This window comes from Papaver somniferum, chromosome 7, assembly GCF_003573695.1.
Source record: "Papaver somniferum cultivar HN1 chromosome 7, ASM357369v1, whole genome shotgun sequence".
Taxonomy (NCBI): Eukaryota; Viridiplantae; Streptophyta; class Magnoliopsida; order Ranunculales; family Papaveraceae; genus Papaver; species Papaver somniferum.
This window is the reverse complement of record NC_039364.1, coordinates 215,110,970-215,128,009: the sequence shown is the minus strand read 5'-3', so window position 1 is coordinate 215,128,009 and position 17,040 is coordinate 215,110,970. Positions and strand designations below refer to the sequence as shown.

Sequence of the window (17,040 nt, the reverse complement as noted above, 5' to 3'; positions counted from 1 at the left end):
CATCAATTATGCTGGATGCTTCCATATGCTGCAGTGATTGAATAACCAAGATCTAAAACATTAAAATCTGGACTATTTGGTGCTTCCATGGGCTGTAGTGATGGACCTCAAATAAAATGACAAATTTCAAAATAGACGTTCCGCTTCCAAACAAGTCGTCGTATCGTTGTAGTATAGTGGTAGTGGCAAGTATGGTAAGTGTTCGTGCCTGTCACCCGGGTGACCTGTTGTTTTCTTTGATTCCCGGCAACGGCGCAGTGATTGAATAACCAAGATCTAAAACATTAAAATCTGGACTATTTGGTTCTTCCATGGGCTGTAGTGATGGAACTCAAATAAAATGACAAATTTCAAAATAGACGTTCCGCTTCCAAACAAGTCGTCGTATCGTTGTAGTATAGTGGTAGTGGCAAGTATGGTAAGTGTTCGTGCCTGTCACCCGGGTGACCTGTTGTTTTCTTCGATTCGCAGCAACGGCGCTCTTTTCATTTCCATTTTTTTTACCAGGTTTCTGAACATGGATATTATAGTAATTCTCCCTGAATAAAGTGTTTTCCATATCGACACTTCTTTCTTTACTTCTTCTTCTTTTCTATCTTACATCACATAGCGCCTGCAACTCCCCTAAAAGCCACCACCATCACCATCACAACAACCACCACCGCTCAGCTAGCAGAACAAGGTAATACCTCCTCTATCTATTTCTCTGTACACTTCCCCTCTCCATTAAACCCTAGATTAAAGTCAGCTGTTTGCTTGACCTTTATATGTACAATTTCTCCTAGGGTTTTAAATATTTTCATCGCTTGGATTTTCAACTCTATTTTACTTAATGAACTAAAACAATCTTTAGATTGAATCTTTGTGTAATATTAAACATTAATTTGATATACGCTATTGATTGTATTGCGATTCAATAATCTGTTGGTTTTTTTTTTTTTTTTTTTTTACTAATGGCAAAAATAAAAAAAAATTAAATGAAAATATTGATTATAGGTATTATTGTTTAGATAGGGTTTAATATTATTCGGACCTTTTGTGAGACTGTCCTGTTAATTTTTTCGTATCTGGTTGATTTCTGGATTACAGTAGATAAAGAGAAAGTAAAGAGGAAAGGAAGAATTTTTAAGCATGGTAGGGACTGGGACGGACTCTCAAGCTGTTGAGGTAGAGGGAAATGCTGGGGTTTCTGATCAATTGAAAAGCCTCCAAATTAACAACAATCAGCAAGGCGATGATAATCATGTCTTGGTATGTATGATAGTTATTTTTATTTTCTTTGTAAAAAAGAACTTATGGTATGTACTGGGGTTGAGAACTATGAAGTGATCTGTACACGACCATTACAAAGAGATTTATATTTGCAACCAAGACCGTGCAGCAATCATATAAATTATATAGTTAACACAGTATCCAACAGAATGATGAAGATTGTCAAAGTTATTAACTTACTTAGTCAAGTATCTTGTCACTTACCAACTTACATGACTTTAATATGAAACTGACGAGAAACTAGAGAGAAACAATTCTATAGGAATACGTTTCATGCATATTATGTTCTTTTGTTTTTGTCTTTTGCTTGTGGCTGAAGCTGTTATTGACTTATCGTCACAGAATAGTTTCTGTAGATAAACATTGCTCCTGTTTGTTTAGATTAGGATGTCAGCAGGTCCACAAGTTTGTGCTGTATGCTAATTTCACATTTGTCTCAATTAAAACTCCAAGATGCCTTCAAGTTTATACATGGATATGATTCATCTAAAACACTGTCTTATAAAGCGAACCTTAATTCTGTAAGTGAAAATTTCTGGAACTATTTTCTGAAGAAAGTAAAATTTGCAGTCTCAAGATAGCAATGGTAAGGGAATCTCTCCTACTGAAAAGAATGATGACGACGGTGAGCAAGGGGATGAACAAGCAGTAAATGAATCACAAGGTCAGTTTCAAAGGATAAGTCAGATCATTATTATGTGTTTTGATTTTTGCTTTCCCATAACATAGTTACTCTTTTTTGCATGCTTCTGTATTTTCTCTGCATTTGAAATATCAGGAAGTTAAATGGAATAAAGCACGTACTTTTAGATCGTCTGCTTGTTTGTCAAGCTACTAATACATCAGACACTGTGTAGACCGATTTGTGAACAAAATTGGGCACAATTTTGATATGTACGTTCGTTAGTGTACTCGTTCGGTTGCATCGCATCAGTGATATCCCTCAAAACATGTGGTACATGAAACAAATTCTTTAATGTAGTTGTACTTATACACCACCATAGGTACTTCGGATCTAATAACCATTTTAAATTTATTATAATTTCTTGTTGCACCAGTTAAACGTTTCTGGTCTAAATGGAGCAACTTCGTCTTTTCTATGGGTTTTTTTTCCTTCCATTTATCTGTTGAAACTCATATCTCGCATATTTGATGCGTTGACAACAGGGGTGTTTCAGGAATGCTACATTTGTTGAGCTATGCATGTAGCAAATAATTTGTTGATGCTTCATTCTACGTGGAGGGGATTATTTATCTTGGATAAAGGGCCTTGATATTGTCTGTAGTAAAGTTATTTTCCGAATTTGTCAATAAACTATAGGTGCCTCTTTCAAAGACAGTGTCATGAATTCTGAATCCAGATATGGTGATCTTGTTAATGTGAAACCAACAATGGGAACCAATGAAGGTAAGGGAAACTACTTAACGTATATCATTCTTTTCTTATCACTCTTACACGTTAAAATAATAATAGTGATTTATACTCAGGTAAACGACGAGCAGAAATAGTGGAGTGATTACATGAAATGGTCCCTGATTCAAGGCTCCCATTGGAAGCTTCTGAAGAGGACCTCAGAGAATATCTGATCAATGGGGCTGTTTTTGATAGCATTTTGAACAGGCTGAGTCTGGAATCTGTTGATCAGGTTAGTCTCGCCCAATATAATATACAGTTCTGTCGTATTGTTGGATACAAAATTGAGATTTAAGTTTGTTGCAGTAGATGAGATTCTCAGGTTTATGTATTGTCCACTTTAGGTTGATAACTCAAACTTCTCTTCCGAGTCACATTTGGAGAGTGTTTCAAGGTTTCTGGAGGCCGTGTATGAAATGGGATTGCCCAAGTTTGAGGTGCAAGACCTAGAACAGGTACTCCTGTTGTTTTATGAACTAAATTTTTTGTACTCCAGTGTTTTCTTATCCTTTAGTAGATAAATCTGTCAAGTATATTCAATTTCATGCCAGTAACAACACAAGGCTTGCTTCTCATGGACAGTGAAAATCCTTGTTCATACGTAGTTTGTTCATCTATCTTACAATTTACTTCAGTATATATGTTCTGACATTACGAAGTTAGATAACTGATACAGTTCTATTTTCCTGAATTTATTCATCTTCTCACTTTTAATTTTTGACACTCAAGCATCTCACTCTCTGATCTTTCCATTTCTCATGGATAAAATGCAGGGATCTATGAAACCAGTTTTGGAGTGTTTCTGGGCAGTTAAGGAAAAGTTTAGTTTAACCCCTGGAGAAGTCGCACGTTCATCTTCGATCAGAAGTCCAAACAATGGAAGGAGGAGCTGGAGCTTGTCAGGAGCAGAATTTGATAGTTCACCGGATATTTTTCTCCACCAGGACATAGTTCTTTGGGGTCTACGGATGAGAGACGGAAGAATACACAAGACTCAAAGTTCAAGCGTGTTTTGCGAAGTCATGTTGCATCAGGTATTTCGTTGTAGACTCGTGTCTGAAGAAGTAAGACGTAATTTCAATTAAAGAAAAACTGAATTTTGTGGCAGCATTAGAGTTTTTATGTAACCAGGGTATGTTTGTGTATACAGAAATAATCTGTGCTCATTATTCGACCTTGTCTTCTATTTTCTTCTGTAGAACCATCAGCTGCATTGATACATCATGTTGGACATAAGTTTCATGAGGTGTTTTAGTTGAAAGAAGGACGTTATATCTGAAATGATGAAATCAAATAGTTTAGATGTAAGTATCTCGTCTCCTTTCATGTAATTAGGTTTCATATGTTTCTTAGTTTTATTTATGTTTGAGAGCTGTTGAATGAGTTCCTAATTTGTTTTAGCGTCTTCATTGCAGAATGCCCCAACTCAATCGCTTTTGAGTGTCATTCGCGGAATCTTAGATGAGTGCATCGAAAAGAAAAATGGGGAAATACCTCAAGTATGCCAGTGAGAAGATACTTTAATGTTTTAGTAAAGCATGCACAAGAGTTGATATGTTTTCCCCTTTCTTCATTGAAATACAGGCCTTCTTACAAAATCTTTAACCTGAGGCATTTGTTTTTTTGTTTTTTGCGCAGCGTGTATCAATCCTTTTGAAAAAAGTTATGTTAGAAATTGAGCGACGACGTGCAACTCAAGCAGACCACATTAGAAGTGTAATATACCTACTTACAAACTTATTTTTCTTCTCGTACTGGAGTGATTTCATTGCTGATTAAAATAAAAAACTTGTGATGTTGGCATGCAGCAAAACAATCTATACAAGTCTCGCGAAGATAAGTATCAGTCTAGAATTAGAATACTTGAAATCCTTGCAACTGGGACTAGTGAAGAGACCCAGGTAATTACCAAAGAGCGAGTCTTATATTCAGAAGGTTATCTGTTATATCATTATATCCCAAATTCCGTTAGTATACTTTTCATTAATTGCCTAATTTTTCTTGTTGCAGATTGCTATGAACAGGCTTTAGCAGTTAAAGGTCCATTTAGCCATTACTATGTTTTTTTGTTAAGTATGATACGTAAGTATGGTTGTCGAGGTATGATCGCTGTCGTATGCGTCAAAAATAAATTACACTTTCTCACTACTCAAAATATATAATATAGCAAGGGTAAGAAAGGATCGTTCCCACACAGAGGACTATGGTTGTCAAGTTGTTTCGATTTCCTATAAATAACAGTGGGGAGTTTTCTGATTTTTATATACTAAAATAAAATAAAAGCAAAACAAATAAATAAAACAAAATCATTAAGATTATAATATTGGTCAAGGATTGGTTTTCAGTCACAAACGTGTATTTGAAACAATAATTAGAATTGATATTTAATCTCAACTTTTATCAAAAGTCCTAGGATACCTTGATCGCAAGAATATCCCGCTAATTTCCTCTTGTCATCAACAAACACATTAAAATATGCGAGTATGAGTTCTACCTTAGAGAACAACCTAATGTGTAAAAGCACTAATCAAGTTTAATTCCCTAGATGCATTAAGTTCTATGAAATCAGGCCAATCAAAGCAATCGAACGTGTAAAAGCACTAATCTGATTTAACAAAGGTTATGATTCATATGTGACTACTATGATGCATCACTACAAGCAATATTCACAATATGCTACTTGCAATCAGAAATTTATCACTTTTTCGTATAATAAACTCTAATCTAGCAATAGAGATGAAAACAAACTCAATCGATTTTAAACTCGACCAGACAAGCATTCAATTCACATAACAATATTAACGATGAATCATAAACGATAAAGTATGGAGAGAAAACTAATTTATTGAACACAACCCATGTTTGGAAATCCAACTTATTCCTTTAACCAATGATGAAAATTAGGTACTCATATTCATGGAGTTCATAATAAGGAGGAGAAAACCTATCATGTTTCTAAACCCTAAAAATACAAGTAGGAGTAAAGATATATGCCATCCAACCCCTTTTTGTTGTGTGAATAAGTTTTTTTTTATATCCTAACTTGTTCCAAATCTCAATCTCGACCGACTCTGCCGCTCTCCTCTTCCATACGGCCCATAAATGAAGCTCAGTCAGAAGGTCCATTACGTGATATGCTTGTCAGTTTTGTGACACTGACAAGCAACTCCAGTCCAACAACAACCTGTACTCGAGCCACATCCATCGCATCACTGCTTCAAGCACACTCCAATTTCAGTTCAACTCCATTCCTAGCTGCAACTACACAGACTTCTATTCACAGCTCAGTTCTGCATTGATCTGCTCAGTACCACCAGTAAACACTTCCACTGCTTAGTCAAAACCCATTGTCACCTGCAACTTCAATTCCACTAGCACTTCCCAACTGTAGTTCACTTTCCATTCAAACCCATTCCAACTTCAACTGCAACCTCTTCTTTCACCAGAATCACCAACTCTTGCACTTGTTCTCCACCATTCTCTCCTTCCTACATCAGCCATTGTTGCAGCTGCAGCAGGTCATATTCCTGCAGTCTAACCTCTACCAAATCTCCACTAGCTTAAACTCCAGAACTGTCTCATAGCATCACCTTTATAATCTCCAGAGCCACTACCACCTGCAATGCCATCAACCTGCAATATCAGTCCACAACTCCACCTGCAATCTCTCAGAACACCACCTTCACTTTCAGCTTAAGTCCATAACCATCTGCTCATTAACCAACAGCTTCACCACCTGAGCCCTCTAATCTCTGCTCTTGACTGCAGAAACCAGCACCATCCGCATCTGCAACAAGAACAACAACTTCTCACTGCCTTCTACAGCCTTGTAATCTCCATGGCATCAGCAGTTCCAGTTCAACCCAGCATTAGCAGACACAACCTCAATCCTGTAATCCATCTTCTCCTTTCACAGCTCAGCATCAACACCACTTTCATCACAGCAGCAGTCTTAGTCATTCTCCATTTCAGCTCAATTTCGATCACCTGCAAAAGCATTCTTTTCTTCGTTCGAGCCATCCCAGTTCAAATAGCATCCCAACATCTCTCAATGATTCAGCTGCTCAGCTGCAACTCATTCTGTAACAGCAACCAGTTTGATTTTATTGCATTACAGCTCATACTATCACAACCTACAATTGCCTGCATCTGTAGTTGCACCTCAATCCCCTTGTGAGCAAGTACATCCACCTGCAACTGTATATGATTTCATTTATTTTAGTTCAAGCCACCAAAACTGCACCATTTCCTGCATTCTGCAGCTCAAAACCCATTCAGTCCGAGTTCTCAAATCGACACTTCCTGCAGTGCATCCATTCCCAGAATCTACATCTTCTTCGCAATCCACCTGCTAACTCAGCTGCCAGTCTTGCATTCAGTCTCTAGCCTCCATCAGCTAACTCACTAACCTTGTAATTCTTCTTCCCTGTAATCTCAGCTAAACAGAATCCCAATACCAGCAAAACCATCTTCATATTCACCAAAACCCCACTTAATCCTTCCTAATCCTTGAGCAGCATCAACAATTCTTCCTTGCAGATCACCACTTCAATTTCATCTGCTAGACAACAAATTAAATCTTCACCACCAGCACTTTCTCATCCACAATTACCACCAGAGACTCGATCTTGAGACAAACCCATGTCTTAATTCACCACACACCCATCATTTCATCATTCCTCAACTCCAATTCGAACCATCAGCTGCAGCTCATTTCCTCCATCTTGAACTCCATCGAACCCATTAACAATTCTTCCTCAAAATCGACAAGAACTTCAGCCGTTAATCCCCTGAATTTCATCTTCAATCCATTCAAACACTAACTTTTCTGCTGTTCAACTACGAATCTGAAAAACAGATCCATCTCTTCTTCGTTCGCTGACCTAGACTGAACAACATCATCTTCTCAATTTCTCCCTGAGTTCTTCACAAATTCTTCCATCACAAGAACCATCTCTCTCCCTGCATCTCTCGATCTCTTTCTATGATAAACAGTGGAGCCGCCATCGGTTTACTCTCATCTGAATTTGAGAAGTAAAGTAAATGATTGAGAAATATCTCAATTTTAGGGTCATGTAGGAAACAAAACTGCTAGCGGCACCCATAAATAGGATAAGGGATGCCCAGTTAATTTGTGGCTTGTCGGTTTCAAAGAACCTACTGCTTGTTTGCTTCCTTGTTCAACTGTCAGTTGCGGGGAACTGACAGTTCATTCTTGCACAACCTAGCTGACTCCAAGTATAGCTCGCCTGTGAATTAATCTTTTTGCTCTTTTCGCTCCAAATGAATGATTTCTCCTTCTTTTGCTCCCAAGGATTCCATTGCACCTAATAACTCAAAACTAAACATAAGAGATGCAATTCACAAGGATAATAGCAAAGAAAGCATAAATACTAGATATAAAATTAGGTGTTTTATAACACCTATCAAGGTACTTCCAAACAGACTTGTAAAATAAGTTATCCCGGTAATGGCAGAATGAGAAAACCAAAATAGAAGAGCGGAAGAAACAAGAAGAACATGATGTGGTTAGATTGATGAAAGAGAAGGATCAGACTGAGGTTGAGATTTCAACTCTGAGACAAGAATTGGAAATAACCAAGAAGAACTATGAACAACGTTCCTTACAATTGGAAGAACATGCGAAAGAAACTCAAGCTGAGTTCGATCAAAAGTTGAATAAACTCGAGTCTCTTTTGGCGGAGTCCAAAAGTAAGGAGACGCAACTAGAGGCATATTCTTTATCCAAAGCTCAAAAGTGGAACAAGAAAGAACAAAAATACCAGAGTTTCATGGATTTTCAGTTCCAAGCTCTCCAGGTAATTCCTTATTTATCATTTCTCAGCTTTTGCACTACGATTGTCGAAGTCTGGTACCTCATTCAGGCTTGTGAACTCTACAGGTAATCTGTGCTCTGTTAGTTTCGCTATTTTTATCTGCGCCTCCATTTAACGAACCCGTTAATGGGTTTGTAATTGGGGAGCCAAAAACTAATGGATTTGTTTACGGGGCACGGAGACAAAATAACATGTTTTTTCGCTGATCAAAGATTTGGATCCTCACATTTTTGTTTAACTTGGTCTTTTATCTGAGCTTGACTTATACTTGTCCATTATTAACAGAGGAAGTATTTTTAGACACAACCGTTAATACGATCAGTTCTCGATGGGTACAATGTATGCATATTTGCCTATGGTCAAACTGGGTCAGGGGAAGACATACACAATGGTACATGAACTTTTTTTTATTGTTCCACGTGCAAGATTGTTGTCGACATCATTAATTTGTGGTGTGTCTGAGTGTTGATTTCATTCTTGCAGACTGGGCCTGATGCATCATCCCGGAAGGACTGGGGTATCAATTACTGTGCGCTAAATGATCTTTTCCAAATATCTCAGAATAGAAGAAGCTCTTTCTTATATGAAGTTGGTGTTCAAGTGGTTGAGATTTATAATGGACAAGTCCATGATTTACTCCAAACGGGAGGTTCATGATAGACGCATTTATGTGTCTATTTGTTCTCATTTACATGTATTGTTAGTGCTCGTTTTTGTACTTATTTGGTTATTTTGCGCTTTTGTAGGTGTTTTTGGAAAAATAAGCTTTTGCGGCGAAATGAGCTCGAAAAATGGTATTTACACCCCGAGAGGAACTACCAGAAGCACCCCAGAAGTATGTTGGAGACACCCCATAAATACCCCGGAGGAACCCCGAAAAAGTGCGGAAAACATCCTAGAAGAATTGCTAAAGGCACCCCTAAGTTGGATAAGGGGAACCCCATATCAGGGCATGTACTAAAGGGACTCTCGAAATGGATAAGGGGAGGTCATCTACATAATTCAAATACAATTTTTGACGGGAAACTGGCAGTAGCGAGGAGCAATTTTTGTGTGAGAATCTTTGGGCAGTTTTAAAGAGATTCAATTGTGGAATTCGATTGGGCTGGACTTACTAGAGAAAAACAGGGTTTGTGTGTGCGTTTGGATCGAACATATTGGGATAGAATGTCCGGGAGAAGTGAATCAAAGTTCAACAGGGATACGTATTCTTTCTGTTTATTTTCAAAGATTTTGTGAAGAATTTTGGGAGAGTTTTACGCTGGATAAAGATGTACCTAGTCTTGTTCAAGTCAGAGAATAGTTTGGATACGAGAGAATAGCCACTAGTGGAAAATGCATTTTTAAATACTTTCAAGTCTTCACGAAAACCACTGTTTCCGTGCAGCTGTAACTATAGGTACTGTGAGCCACAGTTGTTTTACTAAACCTTCTCTCTGACACAGTTGTTTTTTTAGGGGGTATATTTGTAAAAATATAAAGCTCTAATTGGAGTTGAAAAACGTATGTGAGAGAAAGAAACTTCTCTCTTATCTTATCTCTATCTCTATCTCGGTCTTACTCCTTCGGCCTCCTTCCTTCTTTCTTCCTTTAACCCTCTCTCAGAACTCTATGTTTCAGTCGATTTTCGTTCTCAATCATAACAATAAATCGCATACGAATCAATGTTAGGTTTTTCTTCCTCTTCTTCTTCTTCTTCTTCAAAGAGATCCATCACAAATGAAACTCTCATATGTATCTTGTGTGAAGAAATCTTGGGTTCTTAGAAAAATTTCTCTGTTTCGTGAGGTTAGTTCTCTATAATGAATAGGTTTTACTTATGGGTTTTATTTAGTTTCTGTTTTTGGTTCTTAGATTTTTTTGAATGGTCTTTTGAGACTGAGCTTGTTTGGGTGTTTTTCAAAACCCTAGATTTGAGAAATTTTTCTAACGAAATTGATGTAACTTTTGTATTTTGATTGATTTTGCCGGAATGTAGAAATAATTTTTTATGAAATTGATAGTGATTTTGGATTTATGAGATTGATTATGTTTTTGGTTTTTTCTTAAAGCCCTAGAAATTGGAATTATTTTTCGATTTCTGGTAGTATGTAAGGAATTTTAAGGTTTAAAGTTTGAGGCTAATGTGAATCTTTTGTAATAGTGCAGGGGGTATGTTGGAATGTACAGTTCTGGACTCAGAGATTTTTATTAAAGCAGTGGTCGATTTGGGATTGAGCATATATCCAATTGATTTTTATTCACTTTATTTTAGGTAGTTTTATCACTTACATGTATTGTGTGCACAGATTTATAATTGTGTCATGTTGTGTGTTGTTTCGTTCATGTGTGTGGATAGTTGGAGACTTGAAGGTTGCTCAGGTAGTATATGAATCTATGAATTTTTATGTTGTGTTGGTGAAAAATTCATAGTATGAAAGATTTCGTCTGGTTCATCAGAATATCAAAACTAGGTACTAACTGAGAAGATATAAGTCTTCATGTTGTGGGACAGAGAGTTGCTTTGATCATATAATAATTTTGTTCCCATATAGTTCACGCCACAAGATCTGAAGGCAGTTTTGTGATTTAACGTAAATTAAAGAGTAATGAAGTCTTCTGGGATCTTTAGTAATCAACCTTTTATATTTTTGCTGCATTATATTTTCATAGGGATGGTAAATGTCCAGAATACAGTGGTGAGGAACAAGCTATCATATATATTTTAGTCGTTTCAACTCCCTTGAGGTTTCTCTCATCTAAATATGGTTTTTCATCCCTTGTATTTATCTTGGTGTTATGTGCAGCTAAATTAAATTGTCTATATCTCTTAACTGAATAATTAAAGGTAGTTCGTATTAGATAACTTCCTCAGAACTTCAACTTTTATTCGTTTCCTTATTAGTGTGTTTAGATCTAAATAAGGCTTACTCCATGACTCCACGTATCTTTCTAGTTATAGTGACCATTTCTTTTCTTTTTCGTTTGTTGTGTGATTTTGTGTTCTATACAAAGGAACAATTCCACTGTAGATAGTTTGCAGTTTAATAGTAATACCGAGGCTTGTTTTGTGCTGTCCCATAGATAGTTTTTGTTAGTTAAAAACTTGGACTTCTTTGGTATTGTATTTCTCTTTATGGAAGAGCCTAATCCTTTGGAACTTTTGGTTGTCAATCAGTTCAACATGAATGAAGCTATTTTTGGTTATGGATGTTATCTTTCAAGCAAAGTCTGGGATGAGAAAAACTATTGTCTTTGGCCTCTTGACACTGCAGCAAATTGAGCATGTGGCTGGATAAGTTGCTGTTATAATTTTGTGTTCCCACGCCAGGTTGGATTACAAGGTTTGCAACTAAACTTTATTTTGATCATTTTATGTTGATGCTTATATATAAAGTTGAGATCTTCCATGAGTTTGAGCGGTTCAACACTTACCCCGCCTGATACTAATGTTGTTGTGTTCAATGGTAGTTTTAGCATCAAGACCCACAAGGAATTACTAAAAAAGAGTGCCTCATGTTCAGTGCAACTTCCCATCAATTTGCACCCATATTGGAATGTCCCAGGAAGAAAGGTATACATTCTCTTTTTTCTTATATTTTATCTAATTACATTCGGTCTTGTTGCATTGATATTTATGCATGAAGGTGCAAGTGCCTAGTGAATCTGCTAGGGATTTGGTTAATGTACAAGTATACTACTGTAATTTATTTTAAAATAATCTTATGGTTAAGTCAACATAATACTGCCTTTACTGCTGAAGATTAAATCACTAAGAAAAGCGAAGGCATACCCTGAAGGTGGATTTTTTTTACATTTCATAGGTTGACTCGCTATAAAGGTTTCAAGGATTTGGTTAATACAGGAATATACATTGAACGCGTTAATATTGTGATCAATTATGATATGCCTGATTGTGCTGATACTTACTTACACAGGATTTTTTCTGAGCTCTTGTTTCTTCTTCATGCCTTTAAGTTTGTACTTAAATGGGTCTTTGTTTCTACGACATTGTAGTACTTTACGAGTTCAGTATAACTTAGTAGTATCTCTTTGCAGGTTTGGCAGAGCAGGTTGATTTGGTATGAAAGGTATTGAAATTTAATTGGTCATTTCATGTGCAGGTTCAAGAGAGGTTTGAAGTAAGAAGAATTACGCTGATATTAAAGAACATGTAGTTTATCAGTTTTATAAATATTCAATTCTCTGCATGTCTTTTTTATCGTGTTCGTTAACTAAAATAGGGAGACTCTAAGGATTCTTCTTTGTACAAGAATGCAGGTTGACAACTTCTCATTGAAACTAAGCCACCCAATTAAAATATTTCAGCACCCCTGTTGGTTTTCAGAATGCAGTTTTAGTTTAAATGTGTATATGTTGGCAAATGGTTTACCAGATTTGCATTGTTTAAATTTAAGCATGGTCTACTTACAAATGGACTGTTGGTTCCTAGCCGGCATACCATTGGAATTGTTGTGTTATTTAATCTACCTAGAATATATCCTATCATATCCTTAAACCTCCTTGTTGTTTCAGTGTTGGAGTTGAACAATATATGAACTCTGAATGGAGAGTAGTTGCAATGAGGAAAAAGGATGTTGCAGAATCGTGAACATCTTTGAACAACCACTAATTCAAAGGTAAGTTTCCATTTCTTTTTGTTCAACCCTTTACATAATATCTGTATGAAAATCTATGCATTTGAGCTCGACAAGAACTTAGGTAGATTTAACATAAAATTTGATATCTCTGCGTTTTTGGTAAGATCCATTATAACTTCAGATAAGCATCAGCAGCTTACTGTTTTACATCCCGGCCCTATGAGTTTTGATCTTTCTCCATGAAATAATATAGCTCATAAGCATATATCTTGGATTACCTCATAAACATGTATCTATGAACATTAACCTTGAAGCATTTAAACTCTGAAATTGTGTATGTTGTTCATAAATATTAAGCTGAAAATGTGCAGGTTCTGAAAATTTCCTTCTACTGAACTGAGTTGTGGAGCTACAAAAGAAAGAACGATAGAATTTGTACAGTAGTCAAAGCTTGCTGCAAGACAAGATAAAAAGAGTCATGGTGAATAGCTTTTGAGCTTCTTGGCTGTCAGAGGAAGATTCTGATGAACTGATGGTAGAACCTTGCTGCTTAGTTAAGCAATTTCATTATCTTAAGCTTGCAATATGAATATAGGTTAAGGTTCTCCAACTTAGTATTAGAAGTTTTCAGACTTGGAACTTGCAGTATTTTTGTTAATTGAAACTGTAAACTGAATACATATTTTAATATAAAATGAGTTTTAATGCCATTATCAATTTCATTTTTAAGTTTAAATTCAGTTTTGAATTCATTATTAATTTAATTGTGATTCAGCTTTTAGTTTTTGATTCAGTTGATTCATCTGAATCAATATCAAATTTTTTTTATAAAATATCTTCAATAAAAACTACTGTGTCTATCAGTACTTGTCATTCAACTGTTGAAGAAAGTAGTTTTTTTAAAGAATTCAACCTTTGCCATACACAGTCGTTTTGGAAAAAACCACTTCTAGATTACTGTTGATGGACACAGTCGTTTTTAGTGATATAACTTCTTGTCCCGACAGTGGTTTTATTTCTATTTTCCACTAGTGAGCCAACAGAACCACGTGAATCAACTGGAAAGTGATTTTTCTCCAAACTGCCCGAGAAGAATAATAAGATTATTCTCGGATTTAATCGAGTTTCTAGGGAGTTGGATGGCTATAAATAGCTGTGTTTTCATCATAGAAGGGTTAGAAACCATTAGGAGAGAGTTTAGAGGTCTGCAGAGAAGGGAGAATCGAGTTACAGAGAGTTACAGTGTTGCTGCTGCTGCTCGAGGAGGAAGAAGAAGACGAAGAACAGACTAGATAAGACAGTCGTTCTTCAACAGTCTTAAAAGTGGAACCCAGTGTCGTTGTTTTACAGCACTTGAGTTGTATCGTTGATTTTCAGCCCTTTCTCCTTTGTAACAGTGGCGCTCTAACACCATTACAGCGTTGCAAATTCCTGTTTCATCTTATATTCATCAATAAAAACACCTATTTTAGCCATGAATTTTTATCTTGTGAGTGTGTTTTTGGGATGAGGAGCTAAACCCAATCTCAGGGGTGATGGAGGAAGCCATTCTTCCAAAAGTTATGTGGTAAAATTCATTTAAATTTATTTATGCAATCCTTTTATGATTAATTGCACCGAATGAAAATTGAATAAATGATTTTTATTAATTAATTGTGCTTTCTCTTGATGAAATATGCTTGGTTTATTGCTTTTGATATTTCATGCTTGCGATTAACAATGGATGTTTTGAAAATCTGATTTAAGCAGTGATTAGAATCACAATTATAATGTCTAGAATTGCATGATAAGAATTATCATTGAATCACATGAATTTTGGTGTATGGTGAAATCCTGAACCCTGGTCTTTCCATAATATTTACTTCACCTTTGAATTTAATTTGTTTTATTTTTATTTTTATTAAGTCTAAAAATTATTTCCTTCACAAGTCTGAAAAGAAACCAGTTTTTACCACAACTACAACATCATTTGAAAAACCATCAAATTTTTGGCGCCGCCGACGCGGATTTGTGTTTAGGTAGCATTTTTTTTAGATTTATTATTTATTTTTTTTGTTTATTTTTATTTGTTCCTTTTTACGTTTCTTTTTATCTTTGATTTACAGGTTTGAAGTGAACACTAAGGACTTGGAGAAAAAAAAGCTTAAAGCGTAAAGAGAAGACAAAAAGAAGATTTTTTTTTAGGATTTAGTTTTATTATTATTATTTTTTAGAATTGTATTAGGAAATATTTTGTAATTTACTTTTTGTTTTTGCACTTTATTTTTTTGGACTGTGGATTTTAAACTTTGGACATTTTTATTTTTATTTTTATACCCTACAAAAGGGTAGTTTAAATATAATTGTTTGCAGGGAAGGACGACGATTAAGATATCGTCTCGGCCTCTCGGGTTCGCACACTGACAACGGAGTCAGTGGCCCGAGTCGATTTCAACGGTTCTTCGCCCGTCTGGTACGGGAGGTAAAATTCTAATCACCCGTGAATCTCCAGCAAGCGGGTTTACTGTTTTCCTTAAGGTGAATATATGCTGAGGACTTGAATATGGACTGTTTTTAAATTCCTAGTAAAGGGCAAGAACTGGCCATATAAGATAAGGGTTCGGATTTCATCACCGTTCCTTTCTTGCCCGCCTTAGGAAAACGAAACCTAACGCGAACCCAAGCTTTAAAATCTGATTAGAAAGATACCTATAGGGTATCGAGCTTGTTAGGAAATTTTTTCGAAAGATATTGGTCACCTTTTAAGCATACTTCGAAGTTCTTGATGGTTTCTGTGAGTTGAATGCGTGACTGCGCCGCCTTATACCGGTGAGGCCTTGGGTATCAAAGCTCCACCGAGCTTCCCTCACCTTGATTCAACTTACTTTAACTCGGATTGATTCCATAGGGGTTTTCTTAAACTGTAACGAATTCCCCTTCGAGAGATAGAAACTAGTCTACGAACAATATAAGTGGAGCCATCATGCTTGTTGTTTGCTAGAAATCTTTAGGTTTGTTGTGGTAGAGTCGAGTCAGCCTGATGTGTGATTGCTAGAACCTTCCTGTTAGGATTTTTATTTCTTTTTGATATTTTTAGTGTATGCCCGATTTTGTTAGGGCTTGGAAAAGAGATACTCTAGGTCGATTGATTAACGAAAAACCTAGTAGTTTTTCTGATATAAGCAGGGAGCTCGAAGACTCTTCTTTGGAGAGCCCTGTTTTGGAAACTTCAGTTTTGAGAATCTGTCTCTTCGTGAGGAAAGTACCCCTAGTACTTCTGTTTTGCCAGCGATGAAAACTTTGAAAGATTACATGTTCCCAACTAGGACCAACCGAGCTTCGTGCATTAAATTTCCAGCCACTACGGCTAATTTCGAGATAAAACCTAGTATTCTTCAGATGATACCTATATTCTTAGGAAAAGATGATGAGAACCCTTATTTCCATATTAGGGACTTTGAGGAAATCTGTGGGACAATTAGAATAAAAGACCTTACTGATGAAGTCTTGAAGCTTAAGATGTTTCCCTTTTCCTTGAGAGATAAAGCCAAGACCTGGCTGAACAACCTACCATCTGAATCCATTGAAACATGGCAGGAACTTATTGCTGCTTTCTATATGAAATTATACCCTAAGCATAAAACTGCAGCTGTTAGGCAGAAAATTAGTGCTAGTGTGCAACAAGAGGGAGAGTCTCTTTATAGGTTTTTAGAGCGATTCAATGATCTCCTATATCAGTGTCTTCACCATGGATTTGATAATATGAAACTCGTACATATTATTTATGATGGTTTAGACTATTCGACCAAAGCCATGGTTGAGTCTATGTGCGCTGGTGAATTCACTAGTAAAAATGCTGATGATGCTTTTATCTTCTTAGGAGCTATCGCTGAAAAATCCCAACAGTGGGAATCTTGTGTTGAACCCCCTAAAAGACTCTTGATCAATAGAAGTAGCA

The 17,040-nt window shown here is 36.3% G+C and overlaps 1 protein-coding gene and 2 long non-coding RNA genes across 5 annotated transcripts; all 3 read left to right on the top strand.

The window, feature by feature from the left end:
* The first annotated feature begins 595 nt into the window (after positions 1-595).
* LOC113299541 lies at positions 596-4,938 on the top strand. 2 transcript variants are annotated; one of them, XR_003335106.1, is made up of 12 exons: positions 596-682; positions 1,090-1,251; positions 1,843-1,936; positions 2,440-2,680; positions 2,761-2,918; positions 3,031-3,141; positions 3,460-3,720; positions 3,886-3,990; positions 4,102-4,185; positions 4,325-4,402; positions 4,495-4,587; positions 4,697-4,938. It is a non-coding gene; the product is annotated as an uncharacterized LOC113299541 (long non-coding RNA). The 2 variants fall into 2 exon arrangements; XR_003335107.1 differs by having other exon boundaries at positions 4,102-4,193.
* A 428-nt stretch (positions 4,939-5,366) lies between these two features.
* LOC113299540 (kinesin-like protein KIN-14P) lies at positions 5,367-9,978 on the top strand. Of its 2 annotated transcripts, none has more exons than XR_003335105.1 (3): positions 5,367-8,505; positions 8,809-8,914; positions 9,007-9,978. XR_003335105.1 is itself a non-coding variant. In XM_026548574.1 (3 exons), the coding sequence occupies exons 1-3, from the start codon at positions 8,852-8,854 to the stop codon at positions 9,482-9,484; spliced, it is 444 nt and encodes a 147-aa protein (XP_026404359.1). In that variant the 5' UTR covers positions 8,568-8,851; the 3' UTR covers positions 9,485-9,978. The 2 variants fall into 2 exon arrangements, 1 of the variants encoding a protein (XP_026404359.1); XM_026548574.1 differs by lacking the exon at positions 5,367-8,505 and having other exon boundaries at positions 8,568-8,914; positions 9,007-9,172; positions 9,270-9,978.
* Positions 9,979-12,037: 2,059 nt separating this feature from the next.
* Positions 12,038-13,579, top strand: LOC113299542. The gene is made up of 3 exons (XR_003335108.1): positions 12,038-12,076; positions 13,039-13,142; positions 13,475-13,579. It is a non-coding gene; the product is annotated as an uncharacterized LOC113299542 (long non-coding RNA).
* Positions 13,580-17,040: the final 3,461 nt, after the last annotated feature.